This window comes from Sturnus vulgaris, chromosome 2 (assembly GCF_052056855.1).
Source record: "Sturnus vulgaris isolate bStuVul1 chromosome 2, bStuVul1.hap1, whole genome shotgun sequence".
NCBI classification, from domain to species: Eukaryota; Metazoa; Chordata; class Aves; order Passeriformes; family Sturnidae; genus Sturnus; species Sturnus vulgaris.
The window spans coordinates 94,248,563-94,268,801 of record NC_142244.1 but is presented as its reverse complement, the minus strand read 5'-3'; the positions used below and the strand labels follow the sequence as shown (position 1 = coordinate 94,268,801).

Sequence of the window (20,239 nt, the reverse complement as noted above, 5' to 3'; positions counted from 1 at the left end):
TCTATGCTAATGGATGGCGTGGAGAATGTCATGCCTAGGCTGGCATTCTGCACATACCTGTATGTATGTGCTGAATACATTTCTCAGTTCCCCAGTGAGCTCAGTAGTAGGATTGCAAATATACTGACTCATTAAGGAAGGAAAATCTTGAGAAATTAAAACAAATTACCTTGGTCACCTTGAATCAGGGGTATTCAGGGGTCTTTTGCTTAAAGCACCCTTTCCTGTATTCCTACTGAGATAGATCATGAAAGGTGAGGGAGCTATGTCACTGAAGCACCACTTCTTTGGCACCTGCTCAAAGGAAATGGCTAAGAACTGTGTCATCGAGTGAAGACAGTATTTGAACTGCCAACAGGCACTGCTCACCTTGGCAGCTGTCGTGCTTCCAGGCAGCCCCTGGCCCAGCAGGATGATTCAGAGTCTCTGAGATAGACATCTCCATTCCAAATACAATGGGTGGGGAAAGGTGGCCACTTCTGAAATAATTCAAAGCAGCCAGGAACTTCTCTCTCTCCACTGTCTGAGCAGGTCACTGAAACTCCCACCTACCAATCACCTGGGAAACCTCTCCATTTTGATCTGAACAAGTGTTGAACCTCAATCACCTTCATCCACTTGAAATCCAGAGCACTGAGTCATCTCTTGAGAGCAAGCAGCTAATGATGGAGGAAGAAGAGGCAGCAACCACTTCAGAATAACTTCATTGTTTGAACACTCTTACAAGAAGTGGAAAACATGGATTTTAAACCTTTCTCGGACTGAAGGGGTTTGAACCGCAATTCCTTTTTCCTCAGAGTTTATCCTACCCATCAGGCTAGAGAAGTTCTTCATTCTGCTCACTGTGAGGCTATGGAGCACAGAAAGAATAGGTAAGAGGGAGCTTGATTTTTCAGCCCATTGGTGAGGGCAAGCCTGAGAGAGTCCTGAGGCTTGGACCCAGCTGTCACTACTGCTTTAAGTATTCTTTACTGTTAATTTGTAATACAGGCACTCATACAGTCAAGTAGACATGGTTGTAGATTGTAGCGTTTAATTCTGCCTGAATTTGTACTAAGCACCAAAAACATGTGAACATACTTCCTGACTTTCTCACACCCAGTGATAAGACTAGTAGCAGAGTTGCCTAGTTAGGAGCAGAGTTGTTCAAGGCCTTCTGCAAAGGTAGTTGAGAGAGAAAGGAAATTGATGAAGGAAAAGTGAGACCATTCTTCATTCAAATCACATCCTGGAAGTGCCTGTTCTTCTCTGTTGATTACAAAATGAGCCTAGAATGATAATACTCCCCAGATAAACTTCTTGGCTGAATTTAGTATTCCCAAATCAAGGAATATGATATTTTTTCCTCTGTTTTTGAGTTTATTGCTGCTGGTTTCCTTTGTGTTCACCTCAGAATGGTGTACATCTTTGGAGAAAGATACAATCGATTTGTCTAAATGCAACCTAAGTGCCAAGAGTGCACCAACCTTTCAGGGTGAAGCATTGGAGATTTTAAACCTTTCCTTTGCCCCAGGCAATTTATGTACAGCAAAGCTTTCACTCACAAAACTGTCACACAAAAACCAGATCCCATTGGGAAGATACACTCAATAATCAGTCCTGAAATGTTACATCAGTTAGCAGTTCTACCTTCTTTAATATCATTAAATGCATCTTCTCCATCAGAGCAATGTGCAGTTTCAAAATATAAAATACATTCATCATATTGGGATTTTTCTCACCTGAGAACATTTTCCTTATTCTAAACAGTGGCACTCCTGAAAAAAGAGAAGTCCTAAAAAGGTAATTACAAGATATGCAACACTGCTGTACTGCTGGTGTAGCTTGTGGAGGGATCTGTAATGAAGAATCCCAGAAATCCCCTTTGATGTCCATCTTACTTATTTTCAGTATTTCATGATCTATCAGGAACACACTTCTTCTTATTAATGTGTTTCTGTAAGAAAAGTTGTTCACACAAGATGGAGAAATTCATTGCTGTGAGAGTTTAAACTGGTAGGGTGCCATTTAGCTAAAGGTTTCTTCAAGTGCAAGTATTTTAAAGGGATCTCTGCATTGCAGACTTGGGCCCTATAGGTAATTCTGGGACCATAAAGTCTTTGGTGGCAAATAGTGTATCTTCTTACATGTTTCCAACAGGTATTATGTATGTCCGTGGCCTCATGTTGTTATTGTAATAGTAATAGCAGCAAAATCAAAATTAGGCCACTATAGATTATTTTCTTTTTTTTTTTTCTGAGATACACCTCTTAGGAGCTTTGAGTGGAGGAACAATGTTTTGTTACTGTAATCCAGAATATATCCAATTAGACCCTGTCCCGAACAAAAGATTTTTCTAAATCAGGTGTCTTCAGTCCTCAGCAGTGGCCTAAATGGCTCCACTAGTGGAGCTGAAGGGAAATATGGCTATGTAGGGATATTTTTCATTTTTCTAAATAACTGCAATAATAATTGCAGGGGAAATGATAGCTGATGATGAAGACTCTATTAACTTTGGGTTAGCTAGTTTCAGCCAACTAGCAGAGACAGTGCAAACACTTGCCATTTTTGTTTGGAAAAGGCTTCAATAATAATGTCACTGAAATGACTCACCAGCCTTTATATCTCTCTATGCAGTTTTTTTCACCTTTTTCATTCTAAGGCGTTGTTAACTTGTTAGTGAAAATCAGATAAAGGTCACATAACATGAGTTCTCTGATGATCTCCACATATTCATCACCATCCTTCATAACCATAATGATCCAGAGTAAATTATATACACCTTAATTGGCCCAGGAAAGCTTCTGGAGGAGCAGTTTACAACACAGCTACCATCTCCCTGCAGGTAGTCAGCCATGTACCAGCACTTTTACTACAGTCTGAACACAGTTTGAGGCTTTTTCATCTCTAGTGCCCTTAGCATTTAGGAGTTGTGCTTTCAACAGATTTTCCTAGGATGATATATATCTTTATATCATTTAGACTGACTGTGTATTTTACCCAAAACCATTCCAATTCTTGAAGTATCTTTTTCTGCTGATCAGTTCAAGAGCCATGGCAAGGGTGTTTCCCTGCTCATTTCACTATTGACTTTAGTCCAAAAATAAGTAGCACTGAATGGAGAGGAAATATTAGGGAAGAAGCAAGAATGTACTTATTTAATCTATAACATAGCTCTTATTATGGATTAAGAACACAGATGCTCTTTTTGATTTACCTTAAACCACCTCCTTCTATGTTACCTTTAAAAACCTTCAAGACCATGAGGATAAAAATCTAGGGCTAATATCTTCCCTCCTGTACGATCTAATTTAAATGTGAGTTCGAACAATTATTTACATTAATAACTCCAAGTTAAATCTACCAGCCTTGCCGGAAATGTCAGAGAAACAGCAAAGGCACCAGCTGAAGACAATTCTAAATAGGGAACTTCTCCCACAGGTTTCCCCTCATTTAAGATCTCTTTCATACTGGTAGGGTTGATTTAGCCTACAGATTGGTTTTTTTTGTGCCAGTGTGTTATGTGAATTAAACATTTCCTTTAGCAGGTCTTGTTTCCTGTTTCCTATACAGTAACTAACATATCACCTTCTGCGCAGAGAGCTGAAAAGTTTACATTTTAACTGCTAGGATCAAATCAGAAAGAGACTTTCTCTCTCTGAGAATAGCTATTCTAAAAAGGTACACTGAACTTATCAATAATTTAGTAGCTTGTGTGCTAATTCAGACTGTGCTTTCATCTCTATTATGGTTGCTGTCACTGTTGCTATTAAACACTACAGTTGTTTTTTCCTGCTTTCTTTATGGTACTTCGGTGTCATAGCCTTTGGCATCTCTGTGAATAAGCTTTGCTCTCCCAATCCCATAAAATTCGATGTCTCTTCCCACTCTATCCTAAACTGTCCTGGCACTGGACATCCTGGGAATGCCAACAGGGCTGTGCCTGGCTGGATGCACTCAGGCAGGGAGGATGCTGCGAACAACCGAGAGCCTGCTCATACAGCAACAAGGGCTGCTCTTGCAAGTTCAGAAGCCAGAGAGCATGTAGAGTTATGCCAGCAGCCTCAGGATCCTTATAAAGGCAATAAAATCCTAAAGCCAGTCATGTGCTCATTGGTGTCAGGATTTAATCCAAAGTCTTTCTCTGTCTGGCTTCCACACAGTGGTTCTGAAGGCAGAGGTCTGTACTGAGGCAAGATCTGACGTGATCTTTCCTATTCAGAAAGTTTGGGTTAATGTAATCCATGGGTTTTTTCCAGGTCCAAGGTCAGTCCCACACCACTTCTGTCACAGTCTGTTCTCTCCGTATGGTTATGTTGTGACAAACAATGTCCCATTGTTTTGTGACGCCATCATGCAATACAGATTATAGGTTCTCCAATGCCTGGCAAATTAATTTTTTATTTTAGGCCTCCTGTAATGGTGCATGGACATTTACATGAATTTTATGTTTATTTAGCATTTTTATTTGATTTTTTTTTTCAACCTTCCCCCTGTAATATTATCCACATCACATGCTCTTTAGTTGTTGTATGAGCTTTAGAGGGTTACTTTTGTATTCCTCAGTCTGTCTGTAATTGTTACAGCTTTTATCCTTAGGTGTAACCCATTCTAAAAAATGCTGCTAACTTTGAATGTCAAACAGATGTCTTAATAGAACCTCAGTACTTCTCAGCACCTGTTTCTTCCCACTCCTTGTTTAAGTAAGTACACACAGTACTTAGTCTTCCAAGCCAGTAATCTGGTTTCATTCTTGTTAGGCAAAAATCTTACCTTGCTGTACAGGTGTTCTCTTTTAAAGAGAAGCTCAAATGCCTTACAATATAGTTCTGTTCTCTTTCTAACACATTCGCTCTCTAAGTGAGGATTTTGACATCTGTCCTTATCATCCCATTATATGGTCCTTTGCAGAGATCTGTCAGAGAAAACTTCCTGAAGGCCTGCAGAATCAGTGTATGATAATATAAGCATAACTCCTAGATCCCTAGATCTGTCATTAGCATCCATCTATATCTAAGAGCACAGATACCTTCTCTGTCTGTAAATCTAGACATTGATTGAGATCCATAGCCTGCACAGTCATTGAGAGCCCTGGTTTTACAAGCATCATGCAAAACCCTTGCTGACCTTTCAGGAACTATTTACAAAGCCAAGAATTTTAGACCATGTGGGAATAAATGCCTAGAGTGTGAAGATTCAGTAAATTAAAGAGTAAATTCTATATATCAAGAAGAGATATAAACCAGTAGCTTTTTACACAGAAGACTTTTTTAAAGCTCCTTTGGCCCAAAGAGACTGTCAAATCAGTTCAGATTTCTTAGACTTGATTTGAAGAATTTCAATGCCTGTATCAACAGTATTTTCCCAATCCAGTTAAAATTGCAACAACATTATAACCATTCTGTGATATTTGATTGTGCCACAGCATTAGTATATGATAAAAGTAATAAATTAACTGAGTTAGACAGTAAACAAGCTAGGTGAAGCAAATAATCAAAAGCTGGGCTGCAATTCTTAGGTATCTTCTATGAAGACATATAATTAAGATGCCATAACACAGATGAGACATATGCCAGCTTCTACATGCTTAAGTAGAAGCAGAGAAGCGGGAACTTTACCTACATAAACTGACACAACTGCCAGCATATGAAATTGTGACATTTGTAGAGCATTTGTTCACTAGAGAAAATAAAGAATAAGAAGTATTCTTGCCCCAAGATAGCACCAGAGAATTGATAGAATAAAGGTAAGAGTTGAGTTTTACTCCACAGTGGAGAACAAGTCTTTGTGCATGTTGGTAGTTTGATGGGGAGCAAGATGCTGAAGGGAGGAGAATATGTTGTTCAGCTAAAGAGAGGCCTAACCTTCTAATTTGTACTTGTGAAAGAGCCTTTTCAATTTCATGATCTCAGTATAAATACATGGATATGTGTCTGAACCCTTACACTTGCACTTTCAACTACCTGTTTGCTCATGGCCATGGCCTGGGAAAGCACACTGGTGCCCAAGAGTGAATTGTGAATGCAAAGCATTAACCTCTCCAATATCCAAAGAGCTGAAAATCACAGTGGAAAATTATTTTTGGTAATAATGCAGATTACAAAGCACAGTATTACAGTGCATTCCCCAGATCAAAAGAACTGCAATAAAATCAGCAGGACATATAAACTTCTAAATAAACACCTCCAAAGCCTAACTTGAAAACAACTGAAGGTGTCTGGGAGTCTGTGGAGTAGATTTGTCTTCAAGGAAGCCTATGACCAGCCCTATATAAAGACAATGGCTTCATCTCAGCATATATTTTTGAGTCAATGATAAAAGCAAGACCAAGGCTTCTTAGAACTAAAGATTTGTGGACTTACTCCAACTGCTTCATGCATCACTAACCAGTGTAAGAGCATATATTGCTTCCTGAGGATTTCTCCTTTCAAGACTACTTTTATGCAAATTGCCAGTTTAGCACTTCATACAGAAAGTTTCATCTAGGAACAGAGTCATGAAACAAGGGTCTTCTTTCTAACTTCAGAACCACAGTATACAGTCTGTATATATTCTATAAAAGCAAGGAACTGGGACAATTGCCAAGTTTATGTAATGTCACTGCACAGTCTTGAAGTTCCCTGCTGAAGATCTGGTCTGGCAGCAGTTGGTAGGTGTCCAAGGCTATAACTCCCTGGTCTTCCTTTGTCCCACCTACACTGCTAATGGTATTCCAGCATCAGATATGCCTTTGTTAGGATTTCTATCATCTAGTTTTAGATGTTCACATCTGAGCTTGTTACCTCCAGGTCTCTTCATTTCCAGTGAAGATAAATACGTGTAGTTCTAGGGAACTATGTTTTAGCCAAGTACTCTACTAAGGAACCCTTTGTTTCCACTGACTTTAGAGGGTGTTCAGATGACCAGCTCAGGTACGGACTTTGAGAACACAGTTTCTGGTAAAGTGCATCTCACTCCGTTTTTCTGTATAAATTGTCAATCATAGAACCATCTGTAACTTCAATTACTTGAAAATAAGAAAATGGAATGACATTTTTCATTTTCTTCAGTCCAGGTCACCCATATGTCCATTCTTTGGCAGCTATTTCACTTCCTAACATTGCTTACCATGCTACTGTTAAATTGAGCACAGTCCTTTTCTCTTCATCGACCTTCTAGCAATTAACTGGCTCTCTTTATTACACCTTATTGTAATGTCAACAGTTTTATGATAGAGTTCAATCACTTGGACACTCAAATGACTTCATGGGAGACTAAGAATGATAAAGAAGTCTCTTTAATATATTTAGATTAGAATTATAGTAGATAATTAACTTTAAAACATATTTGTATAAGTGAGATTTACTGAGTACAACCAAACCAAACATAATTGAAATTATTCCATTAATTACTTGAACTGTGTTTTTATTTTCTGTGTTGTCTAAAATATGCAATTGATTTTCATAAGATAATTTTTTAGCTTTTATTTCCAAGCCAGGCCAACAGAAAAAAAAATGGCATACAATTTCAGGGTGTCTCAATTCCTAAAGATTCTCCATGTACTCCCATGTCTTTAAGAAATACCTGGTTTCACTTTGAGGATCAGAGCTTAACACATAAACTGTCTGTAGGAGTGTAGAAAGAAATGGAAGAAGTAGAAATTAAGAATTACCCTATTTTGAATAAGATTCCTTTCTCAGTACTGCATATCAGCCACTTCTGGCTGCTCAAAAGAATCACAAACTTTTTGTTATCATGACGCTTTAGAAAAGTAAAATGCAAAGATCCTTCTCGCTTATTTTAATGTCTTTAAATAAATACCATGAAAATAATGAACAAGCACAGTGTTCCCTGTAATTAATTTAGTATCCTTGCATGCTTTTATAATTTTTTTTCTGGTATTTGTTGGACATAGATGGAATGAGGGGAATCTTTATAAATTTCTTCATGGACTTTTCCTGAAATCAAGCACCCAAAGAGAAGTGCATAAAAACAAAACAAACAAAAAACATCTTAAAATCTTCTCGTGGACCAATAGTATATTACACTATCTCTAGTACTGGCTTTCACCTTCTCCTCAAAAGACCATTAACTTAATTCTAGGAGTATTCTAGTGTACTCCATCCACTCATGCCATCGTTTTGTCCCATTGAACTCTCTTTTGCATTCAGCAGGAATTCTAAGGAAAAAGACTGATAAATCAGGACAATAAAAGCCATTTTAGGATTTGAGAAATATATTTTCTTCTGAGATGTCAGATGTCAGAGATCTCAGTTCCTGTCCCCAAACATTTATTTGGGCTTGTGTGTTTCTTTGCCCCCTGGACAAATGACACTGTCCAGATAACACTGTCAGCATCATTTTACAGGTATAGCCAGAAGTGGTATTTAATGCAGAGATGATGTCTTGAGGACAGGAAGAATACCTCTTGGTCTTGTTGGAAGTTCTGTTAATTGATCACCTGTGTAGCAGTTTTCATTGCTGACCTTCAGAAAGAAGTAGGCTTTCCTTAATTTACAGATTAACAGCATAAAATCTTTGGTGAGTTTTTTCATGGTCTTAGCTCAGCAAACAATGTCAATGTTGATACAAATTCATGTAGATGCTTCCTTTTATTACTAAGACATTCACAAAACAGACTTCCTTATAAAAATAAAGCATGAAATTATATATCTGCTCTTCCACCACTGACAAGAGCTAGAATATTGTCCCTTGTTCCTGAACAATGCCAGTGTGGCTTTTTGTAACTTTATGCTGGCCACAGAAAGAAGCCCTTTGGTTTTAAGACAAACCCAATACAAGCCATTTTCTTTTAAAATCGTATGTATCATGTCACTGAGATCTGTAAATTCTATCATCCAATAAATATTTCAATAAACAGATATATGTACCCTGCCTTTAAAAAAATTTGAAATACTTATGAAAATTTACAGAAAGCTGCACAACAGATGTTTCAGACTTTTATAATAAAATATATTCTGGGAGAGATAAGATAAAACATAGCATAATTAGTTTTCTTTATGGTAGTTTTGCATTTGTTTTTTTTAAAGAGACGAACTGAGCTAAGATAATCATTAAAATCTTGTTTTATCACTTAGAATTTTTTATCATGTTCATTTCTACATTTTGAAACATTTGAAGGTTATTTTAATGTAAATTTTTATTTGTCTAAGTAAATGCAGGTAAATTCTCTACCAATGCTCATGCCCCTGTTGAGCAACTGGCAAGTTGTTTTTCTCATGTGAAGAGAAACAGTTAAGCATCTTAAAATTTAAATCCTAATGTGGCAAAGCAAACACTTAAAGCTCTACCCTTTTATATGAACACTAAACAAAATACTCATTGAGCATTAGGACTCAAATAAGAAAGCAGCAGTGAGATGCCAATGCTGTCTCTTGTTTCTCATAACCTCAATTAAAACAGCAGGGTTGTTTGGAGGGGGAAGGAAAAAAGCACAGGAAAAAAAGGGTTCCCAGTGGGTAGGCAGGGTAGAACTGTCACTGTTTGTGACTCCAAAAATCTTTAATGATGAGAATTTAATTAATGTGATTTGTGTTGCACACAGGTATGTGAGTAGCTTGTTAGTCACCATAATTAGCAGGACTGGAGGACTGTTTGTTTTGTGGCAGACAGCAGTGCGAGGCAGCAGCAATGGGGAGCAGGAGCAGGAGCAGGAGCACAGCCCTCGCTGTACCTTGGGCCCCAGCACTCAGACAGGTGGGCTGCACGCTCCACACCTGCCCTCCCTTCCCCTCCCATAAACCTGCCTCCAGGGGAAACCTGGCCAAGGCAGCCCTTTACACAGAAAGGGTTAGCTGCAGACAGCTGCTCAGAGAATTCCTGAATCTTTGATTTACTGTGATCAATTGCATGATTAGGCTGCATGTCATTGAGGGTAGTGATTATCTAATGGGGGTATTGTGACCTCTGTTGCAAAGAAACTCTGCTGGGGAGGAAAAATTTGCAGAGGACATCAATATGCATTTATACAAAATACCTTGGGGCATCTTTGCAATCAACAACCATAAATTAATAACTATAAATTAAAAGAGCTTTTTCTCTGTTAAGCCAGTGAAGAAGACTTGCTTGCATTAGATTTAGGTCAGAAAGTGAATCTTAGGGCTAGTGATTTTCTTTCAGCTGATGCATTTAGCCGCATTAAGGTATGAATTCAATCACTGAGCTATTTGGGAGGTATCAAGCACAGACATTAAATAGGATTATGCAACAGCTGTCTGCAGTTGCTAATTAAAATGTGGAAAACACCTAGTATCAAATTATTTTGTTTAGACAATTCATGACTGGGTTAGGTAGTTCAGCTTATATGCAGTGGTTTCGCTCTTTGGTAAGACTTACAATTTCACGATGACCTATGTCATTCTGATATATAGACTCTAAGTAAACTCAATGTCATTGTGCCCAAAAAGAAACTTTAAACTTTTGTACTGAAGCAGGATTTCTAATAAATAATTGTCATTTTATTTGTGTAGTTTGGAAAATATATTGAATACAATTTATAGAGTCTGCATGCTATAAACTCTGTTCACCAGTAGCTTCAGCTACCAATTTCACCTACATTTCAACTAAATTGTGGTCAATTATTGCTTTTAGAAGATTCTCCTTTAGTTTAAAAGAAAAATAATGAGCTATGATTTTGCTTTTAAATGGGTTCACATGAATCCTAGAGAATTTGCTTTCTAATGGTCCCTTATTCCAGCAAAATTTACTTTTGCAAGACTGAGTTCTAGTCACAAGTTGCACTGATATACTTGGCATGTATCCAGCAAGATCCAGAAAAACATTCATTCAGTTCTGCAGCCTAACTTGTGACTAACTTGCCCCAACGAGGGAGCTGTAACCCAGATAAGTCAGTCTGGCAGTCTGTGTCCTCTAACTCTTTCCCCAGCACCCCAGTGCAAACCCCTGCTGCCCTGACAATACAACCAAAAGTTCATCCCTTGCACACATTCTCTGCCTGCAGCCCCTGCTAAACGCCACAATACATGTGAGAATGCAACATGCTACAGAGACCACCTTCCTTTATGCTATGTGCTTTATGCAGATTTTCTCACCTCCTTATGTGAACTGGAGCTGCATCCTTTGTTGTAGGATGTTGTAGGATGCCCAAAAGCCATGAATCTCAGTGCTTTAGATGAGGGGACTCAGTGCCACACATGCCACAGCTCTTTGCTAGCACATCTGAAGAAAAAGCAGAACACGGGGATTGGATGGTGTGTACCTCAACCTACCCCTGTCATGGAGGTGGCTATGTCTGAGTTGTCTCACCAAAGCAAAGGGTAGGAAAGCACCCTACATTCTTCAGTGTGGCACAGCTCATGAGGCCCAATGTAGCCACAAGTTCAGGCCCTCCTTTATTAGTGCTTGAAAGCTCAGTATGTCCATCTCTCCATCTTGTCAGTTAAACCCCAAATGAGCCCTGGTGCAAGAGCACATGTGACCATAGGCAGGATTATGATGACCACTGTAGTTGCTTCAATGACCAGTGTAGGAGGTCTGGCTCATCTGTTCTTCTCATGGCTGTTCTGTTGCGTCCCACACTCCTTGTTCCTCTAAAGAAACTATCCATTGCAATTAATTTTCTTCTTAAGCCACCCTTTGTCTGATTCAGAATTCAAACAAGATAAGTAGGTTTGTGTGTTCATTAAAAACACCACTGAAACGATCAGCACAGGAGCACAGCTTAAAAAATTACATTTATATTGTCACCATTATAGTTTAGAGCCAACACCTGCTACACATGAAGAGACCTTCTGCCCTACTAGACCTCCATCTTGCCTGGAACTATCATGAACAGATGATTTTGCATCCTTCAAACATTTTGGCAATTACCATTAGTAACCCAAATGTTAAAAACTTTTTAAACTAAACCTTGAATTTTACTTCATTGTTTTGTGGCAAAGTCAATTCAGTGACATAATTGCAGCCCCTGCAGAGGACTAAAAGGAAGATGGAGTTCTTCAAACTTATGAGTAAGAAGAAAAGATGGTTTGAATAACCCTTCTGACAAAACAAAATGGGTTTTAAGCAACATAGATTCAAAAGGAGATCTTAAAATCAATGAGCAGCATGCCTTAGGAACTTCCCCAACCACTGTTTTTCTCCTTGCATGAAAATGACTCATTAAAAGGACACATCAAATTGCTTTCCATGTCTGTGAAAGCAAATACCACCACAATTGGAGAATTTGCTCAACTGTTACATTGAATGTGATATATAACAAGAGGGTTAGGAAGCTGCTCCATTTACATGTGGGAGATGATAAGAGAAAAACATAAATGTTGATGTAAGAATAGGCAGAAAATTCCAATTTGCAATTATGCTTTCATTTTTCTTAACAGACGTTGCGGTTTGTAAAACAGAAAGAAGCCTAGTTTTGTAGTTCATGCTCCCAATTTTCAATATAATTTTAATGTAAGTGTACAAAATGTTTGGTTTCGTGCTTTGAGTTTGTTTAGGTTTTGTTGTAGTATTTTTGCCCTGCATCCTACACAGAGCACTCATGACATTCATCTGTCTCAGCTGGAAACAGAACCACATTTTTAGGCCCACATATAGACACAAAGTGAGAGTCAATGTTTATATTTAGTGATTATAGACTTCTAAATGTAGACATTTCATAGTAAAGAAGTCTTTTAAATGAATAGTCATATTAATCACAGAAAGTAACTTCTACCCATCTTTCTGTAGGTAAACCCCTAGTAGGGCCAAGTGTCAGAAAACTGGGCTGTAAAAAGAAGAAAAAAAACTGCCTGTGTCTCCCAAAATCACAAAGTCCCAAAGGGAAAATAGGGGGGTTTTTTTGGTTGAAAAAGGAAGTTGCACTGTGCTTAGATTTGGGGCATAGGCAGGATCATGGCAAGCATATCCAAGAATGCCATTGCCTGATAGTCAAACACTATCAGAGAATGCACATCAGCTGCATGCATGAAGCTTCTCTGTCCTTCAAAAACTGCCATCTAAATCATCTAGCTGAGGATCAAGCTGAGGTTTCACTTTCCCAAGCCAAAATGTTTCCTCTTCAAGCATGCAGAATTCATATAAAATACAGTGTGATTTCTTTTAAAAAGCCACAAAGTATTCATACCACTCCACAGATCAGTAGGATGAACATCCCTTAGAGTTTTGCCCTGCAGACTGTGGAAAGAGACTTCTCCAGTCCTTCTCCTCCCCACTAGTCCACTTGGCAACTTTTGTTTCAGGCTGTTGGCCAGTGAAAGGGGAGTGAGCTCACAAGGACCTGAAGACAAATGGAATCAATAGGAGGTCCTGGAATGGTGTCACCCCTTGAAAATATTGAAAGCGTGCATTTATAGACATGATTTCACACTCCATTTGGAAGGTGTAAACCTTGTGAAACTCAGGGCAGTTGTTCCTTATTATTATTATATCTAGCTGAAAGCAGCAGTTGAATCAATGTTTTAGCAGAAAAGGCTGTTCACTCTGGTCAAACAGTTAACCTATCAATAAGACCTTTGCCAGTCAATTCAATAGATCTCATTTTCATAAGGAATTCAGATGGAATACTCTGCATGCTATTGTGTTCCAGAAAAGAATCTAGTAATACTGCATTAAAAACACATATTTATTGAAGCAAATATTACATTATAATGACCTATCTGACCACATTTGTGATAATATTTTTCATAACACAATAATACCAGTGAATTTTACAACTTGCCAAGGGAGACATGTTACTATCAGGATGAATCCCAAATGTGTTCAGTTAGTTCAGCTCAAAGGAAACAATGGAGCTTATAAACATGGTAGGCTACCATTCAAGCTGGCAAGGTTCCCATTACAAATATTCCTTCTTTTGAATATCTCTTGCTATCCAAGTCCTACATGATGGATATAATTTGAGCATTCTCCTTAATGAATGACAAATGAAGAGCAATGTCTACAAGGGAGTTTCAGGGGAAGTGTGGGTAGAATCCTGTGTTACACTGAGTGATCATCTTCAGAGCAGGCAGTGAGAGTAGAGGCCCTGATCCAGAGGTTCTTGGTGGGAATATGACCAAAGAAAGTTTTGGATCTAGCCCAAACAAGGCACAACACCTCTCTGGAGGTGTTTAACTGCCAGCAGGATAAGAGCCCAGATAAGTGTATATAAAACTAGAGAACTTCATGTGTTTTTTTGACATTTAGGGATAGTACTGTAGAGCTTTTAGACAAAGACAAATTTTATCTGATTAAAGAGAATGGCATGGCATCCTAAATTACCAAAAATAAAATATGTATTGTTATATATTGCTACTATATGTTTTCTAGAGTTTGTATATGAGAAAGTATGATTAAAAGTCGATGAGAGACTGTTTATAAATTTTGATTGCTTCATAATTTTAACTCTGAGCAACATTTTTATCATAATTATAGGCTTTCTTAAAGCATTTATGCAGATTGTTTTATTCAAAAGGGGTTTATTCCATATAAACTCCACTCTTTTATCTCTCCACAAAATCAGTGTGTGAATTCCCAGCAACCACAACTCCACTAGACAGTCATCACATTAGTAGCAGAGATATTTTCAAACAAGACAATATTCTTCAGATTTTTCTAAACATTATCTCCTGCTTTCCCAGCCAGTGAGTGTCATGGTGATAAATAGTAATGATAATCCTGAGCCCATTTGTTACCTCTTTATGTCTCTTTAAAAGTATTAGCAAGTTTGTTCTCACAGTTCCCTGTGATGTTCCTATGTGCTATAGTAGTCAGTGTATCTATGGTTCAGTGAAGGTTTGGGGAGATTAAGTCAGGTGTCTCACATCTTCAGCTCAAGGATATATAAGTCCAGGGGTTTAGATGCAGAGCTTATGTTCATTTTAGTGACAATTTTGTGTCTAAATATCTTGGATCCCTACAAATGCTGGAATCTAAAGGACATAGCAGGAACCTCAGGCTGTTTCTTAATTGTCATTAATAGCCAGTTGATTGCATTATTTCAATGCATGTGAACAGCTTTTGAGAGCTGAAGCAGGGCCTGAGTCCATGACTCCCAGCTCAGATTGGCTCATATCCATATTTTGCCTTTGAGAAGAGGACTCTGGAGAAAACCATCTTCTCTCCTTCCTCCAGGTTTTTTCACAAAAGATATGAGATGTCCATCCCAGCCAAAAGCCCCAGATGTCTGCAGTAGCAACAATCAGAGCATTGGGACACTGGTGGAACGTAAGCTGACAGCACGGCTGGACCTAATGTGACAGAGCAGCAATCTAACCCCCTGGGTAACCCAGGGGCAGTCCTGGTAAAGCAGGGAAAGTGAATCATCCTCACTGGAAGAGGAGCTGAAAGGTTTGAATAGTTTCATAGCAGTCACTGTCTCAACAATATATACCTCATTGTGATCTACTCATCTCAATGATTTGAGAAGGAACTTCTCCAGCACTGGAACATCTACAAAGTAAGCAGAAGAAAATATATATCCTCATTTGCATATACTGCTGGGACATCGAATGGAAAATATAATGTCACCTTCCCCAGGAAATACAAATATATGATGTTAAATATATACAAAATGTGTGCAACCATTTCTGCCATTGCCAAAAATCTGATCTTTTGGTACATATGCTTGGATACTCAGAAACTGATTTCTTAAAGCTGTAACATGTTCTGGTGGGTTCATGACAATGATGATAGTCTCTAAACACTTCATTCTTCAATGAGGAGTGCGAGGTTGACTCGGTCTGTTTGAAGCTAAACCTGATGGTAAGCCATGCTTCATTTTAAAGCTCTACCTTCAACTTTGATGATTTCATTAAATGACTGGATTGCATTGCAATGGGATAACCTAATCTTCATTCCATACTTTCTACTCATAAACCACTTGAAAAACTGTTTTGAACTTTGGTCCTGAAAAAAGTGCAGAAAACATTCTGTACTTGAATGGTGTGGTTTCAGCTTCAGACCCTATTGAAAGGGGAAATAAATCTAAGACCCTAAGACCTAACCACCTCCACCTCGATTAAAAAAAAAAAAAAAAAAAAAACCACCCACCTGAGAAAACAATTCCATTACTATCCACGGCTCTAAAATTAAATGAGAGAAGCAACACAAACAATTCTATTTTCCCTGTTGAATTTTTTTGGCTTGCATGTTACAGAAGTCGTAGCTTCCCTCTGATTTCACTCCAGTATGGATCAGGCATCATTCCACAGCAATCCCGGGAGGCAAGCCCATGGGAGACACAATTCTGGTGAACTTTGTTTTTCCTGTCTACAGCACAAACTCCATTTAATCCTTAAACACTAAAATTGGAATAATCTTTGTTTACATTTCCAATGCAGTTTTAGTAATTTCCCAGCTCTACCATTTGAATTTGTTTGATGATATTTCTGCCTTGCAAACATGCTAATATTAATATTTGAAGTAATGGAATAAATACAAGTTGAGTGCCTGGATTTCTCATGACACTGCGGTTGAAGAGCTGTTGATCTGTATTCCAGAGCAATTGTAGGACATACAGGTTGTCACTGGACTTAATTTCAAGATTTGATAAAACTGCTGCATTTAGGAAAAAATATTTAGCTATATCAGTTATATTTTGACTTCAGAGGCTTGCAACTATTTCATGGTGGAATGCTGAAAAAGAGACAGCTGTGTCTATGATGGAAAGCAGTCAAATACTCATATAAGTATTTTGGTTAAAAAAAAAAACAAATACATTTCAGGTAACAGAATTTTTAAGAAGCAAGAGAAGATTTTTAATATATCTCAAGGATGTCAATAATTTTTTTTCCCAGTTTTGTTGGTCACTTACTTTTTTGAAAATAAGAGTCACGTTCTACCATAGTCTTTCTTTGCAGGCAAATGGGCTGGATAACAGCTACAGGCATTTTTCTGCATGAGGAAATTGAATAAAGACAGTCCAGGCTCCTCTCTGGACCAGCCGCAGAGCCAGCCCCGCTGCCCATCAAAGTTGCAGCTACAATTGATTTAAAATAACGACAATTATTCCAGAATAAAACCTTATTTCTTCTTTGATGATGTGATCCGACGCTAAGCTGTAATTGGTGTTGTCAAGGCATGGAAGAGACCTTACCTCGGGTCTGGCGCTTGGAACCCGAGGAGTCCCCGGTGCCCTCAGCGTGGAGCATTCCGGGCGAACCGCTGAGGTGTTTTAAATATATTTTTTTTAAATCTGGGATTTCTGGAGCGGCAACTTTCAGATCAGACACGGCAGCAGAGTGTCTACTGTACTGACCCAGGAGTCGTGGTAAGGGTTGAGGAAGGCTCCGAGCCCCTCTCCGACAGCCCCGGTGTGCGAACTGCAGCCCCGCAGTTGCGGCCGGGGGCCGCTGCCCGCCGCCCACCGAGCGGGGGCACCTCCCGCCGGGCGGGGGGCTGCGCACATCCCCTTCTCCCCGGGCTGCCCGAACACCTGCGGCAGGATTAGCCAGGCTCAGGCATTCACTGTCGTTCTGCAAACTAAGTGTCGAAAGCCCCCGCAAAGCAACAAACAAAAACCTGCAAAGAGGAAAGCTCTGTAATCAAGCAGCAGAGCTTTGGGGATTTGGAGAAGAGCGTGAAGAGAGTTCGGATCAAATGGGATTTAAATGTAAACAGCAGTAACTGCATATGATCAATAATCACCCCGTGTGCATTCCTCTACTCATTTAACATCAGCTAGGACAGTGCAAATATTGCAAGTGAGTGCTCGACAAGAAAATCAGCTGACTGTGTGTTTAAACTGTGGTTCATTAGTAATATGAACAATTCTTTCCAATTAAATGTTTCGTTTAATCCCCTCATATCGACTTGTCTAGGAAGCTACATGTCTAGCTTCCAAAAGGATAATGTGGGTGCAGACTAATTCTGGGGAATTTTATATAATTCGTATAATATCATTCGTGCAATGAATTAGCATCTTTACTATTCTTGCATTGTCCTAACCAGCTGAGGCAACGAACAATTTTTTGTGTAAGTACTTAAGATAGTTTCTAGATGCTAAAAGGAATTTTGTCAGGAAGGTCCCTCAAAGTACAGGGAAAAACCACATCTCGGTGAAGATACAAGTCTTGGAAATTTGAGTTCAAAAGCAAAAGCAGCTCATGTTTCTGATAGTAACTTCCGAAGAAATTAATTGTGACTAATATTTTCCTGCTACGGCTCACAATCTCCTGCCATGTCCTGGGCACATGCCCTCCACCCTTTGCAGTGGGTCTGGCCACCTCATTGCATGGTGCCTCGTTCACCCCACAGAGTTTGTGCTTCTGCAGCTGCCTGCTCCCTGCGTCTGCGGTCTTTCCTTCCCTGCCGCCTTCTTCTAAATTTAATCCCTCAGGAGGTCCCGCTGTAGAAAACAGCCCCGGAAATCAATCCATCCTTCCTTCCTTCCTTCCTTCCTTCCTTCCTTCCTTCCTTCCTTCCTTCCTTCCTTCCTTCCTTCCTTCCTTCCTTCCTTCCTTCCTTCCTTCCTTCCTTCCTTCCTTCCTTCCTTCCTTCCTTCCTTCCTTCCTTCCTTCCTTCCTTCCTTCCTTCCTTCCTTCCTTCCTTCCTTCCTTCCTTCCTTCCTTCCTTCCTTCCTTCCTTCCTTCCTTCCTTCCTTCCTTCCTTCCTTCCTTCCTTCCTTCCTCCCTCCCTCCCTCCCTCCCTTCCTCCCTTCTTCCCTTCCTCCCTTCCTTCTCTTCAGATTTGGAAGAATGACGACAAGTTCAGTGAATTAAGAGCCTTGGTTTCTCCGTACACACGGCAATCAGACCCTTTCGACAAGCCATCATAGTTGTCCTTAATTTCGACTTTCCCAAGCACTGTTCTCATATTCCACTGTTTGAAATGTAGGAAGATCTAGCATAATTTGGAGGTCAGATTTCTAAATAAGCCTACTTTAAATAGCAAGCCCACACGGGAGATTGTCAGCATCTTTATTTTGTATACAGTTTACACACTGGCACCGCTTTTTAAAACCCTATATGTGGGTTAAAACTCAATTTTACAACCCCCATTTATATGAGATGTAGGTTTGACATCTGTTTGCCAGAGTGTTTTGCACTTAGCCTAACACCCACTATTAAATGACAAAATTGTGGCAGGCTGTCAAAGCCAGCTGACTGACAGCTGCTCTACTTTACAAAAAAGCCCCATTCAAATATTTGCAGGGTTGAAGCTTTCTGTAACGCTGTCGCCATTCTCCCCGTTATTTAGCATGTAAAATATAAGTCAAAGTTTTAAAGCTGCTTTCCAAAATGTTGCCATTTTTCCATATAAAAAGAGCGAGCGGTGGCTGCTGGCGGGGATCCAGCGCCAAACGCATTGGGTGGATATTTCGCTGGGTCCCCGCGTTCCTCCTATCTGCACAAACCCGATAAAACTGTCATTTAGCAGCGTTTCTTAATATTGCAGCTAATTAGAGCCGGCGTGTTATTGAAGTGAGAGCAAAAATCCACTTAAAAGAGAGGGGAGGGAGGGGGGTGGAAAAAGAAGGGAGGGGAATTTTCTGTGCAGGCAGAGGTACGCAGCCGGGCACGGCTCACAGCGAGACCCCCCCGGGAAAAGGGACGGGCTCTGGGGAGGGGACACCGAGGGCATCCCAGCACTCCCGCAGCGATCCTCCCCTGCTTTTTGCCCTCACCTCCAGGGGTCCCTCTGGGCAGCTCTGGAAGGACGTGCAAGGATCGGCTCTAGCTGAGGGCGAGCGCTGAGCCTTGGCCGAGATGTCTCTCCCACTTCTAGCCCCAAGGATGAGGATGAAACATTTAATTCAGGTCGTTAATACACGCCCGTCCGTTGTTGCCCTGTTCCCCCTCCGAGCCCCAGTATACGAATCTGTAAAGGGCAACGGTGGTTTAAACTTAAAAGCAATCTGCTTTTTTTTGCAACATCTCTAATGATTGTATGTGACTGAGCACCTCAAAACAGCTGACGAGGCAACCCCTGCATGCTAAAGAGTCTTTGCAGCAATTACTGGGGTTTATTTGAAACTCAGGTACTTCCCGCAGCTTTTGCGAGACAAGCAAGGTTCTGGCTGGCAACCGAATCGGAGGTTAATGTTGGGGGTGGGGGGCTATGTATTAGTTTATTTTTCGAATGAGGACTAGATCTACCCCCTAATAAAAGAAGGAGACAGTCCGGCCGTAGGATAGGCGTTGCCCGCGGTGTCCGTTCCCAGCGCTCTGGCCCCGGTACCATTGATCTCCCCGCAGGGTTCAGCCCCGGCAGCCACGACCCGCCTGGATCCACAGCCGGCTCCACCGGCGGCCAAAGCCATCCCTCTGTTCTCCTCCTCCCTCCCTCCCTCCCCGCCGCACATCCTCGGCACAGACGGGCA

General features: G+C 40.1%; 1 protein-coding gene across 11 annotated transcripts in view; it reads left to right on the top strand.

Moving 5' to 3' along the window:
- LOC148224908 (uncharacterized) overlaps positions 1–20,239 on the top strand; it is a 403,359-nt gene that overhangs the window by 327,931 nt on the left and 55,189 nt on the right. For 3 of the 11 annotated variants that reach the window (XR_015801701.1, XR_015801705.1, XR_015801690.1), the window contains exon 1: positions 17,291–17,621. The exons of 5 other annotated variants lie outside the window; for them this stretch is intronic. Coding sequence is in view for 1 of the 6 variants with exons in the window: in XM_088160159.1 (XP_088016285.1) it covers positions 15,052–15,176 (125 nt within the window). In the remaining 5 variants the exon portion in view is untranslated. Of the gene's footprint in view, positions 1–15,051; positions 15,962–17,290; positions 17,622–20,239 lie in introns of those variants that run through there. 3 more of the 11 variants (XR_015801692.1, XR_015801695.1, XM_088160159.1) reach the window with 2 other exon arrangements.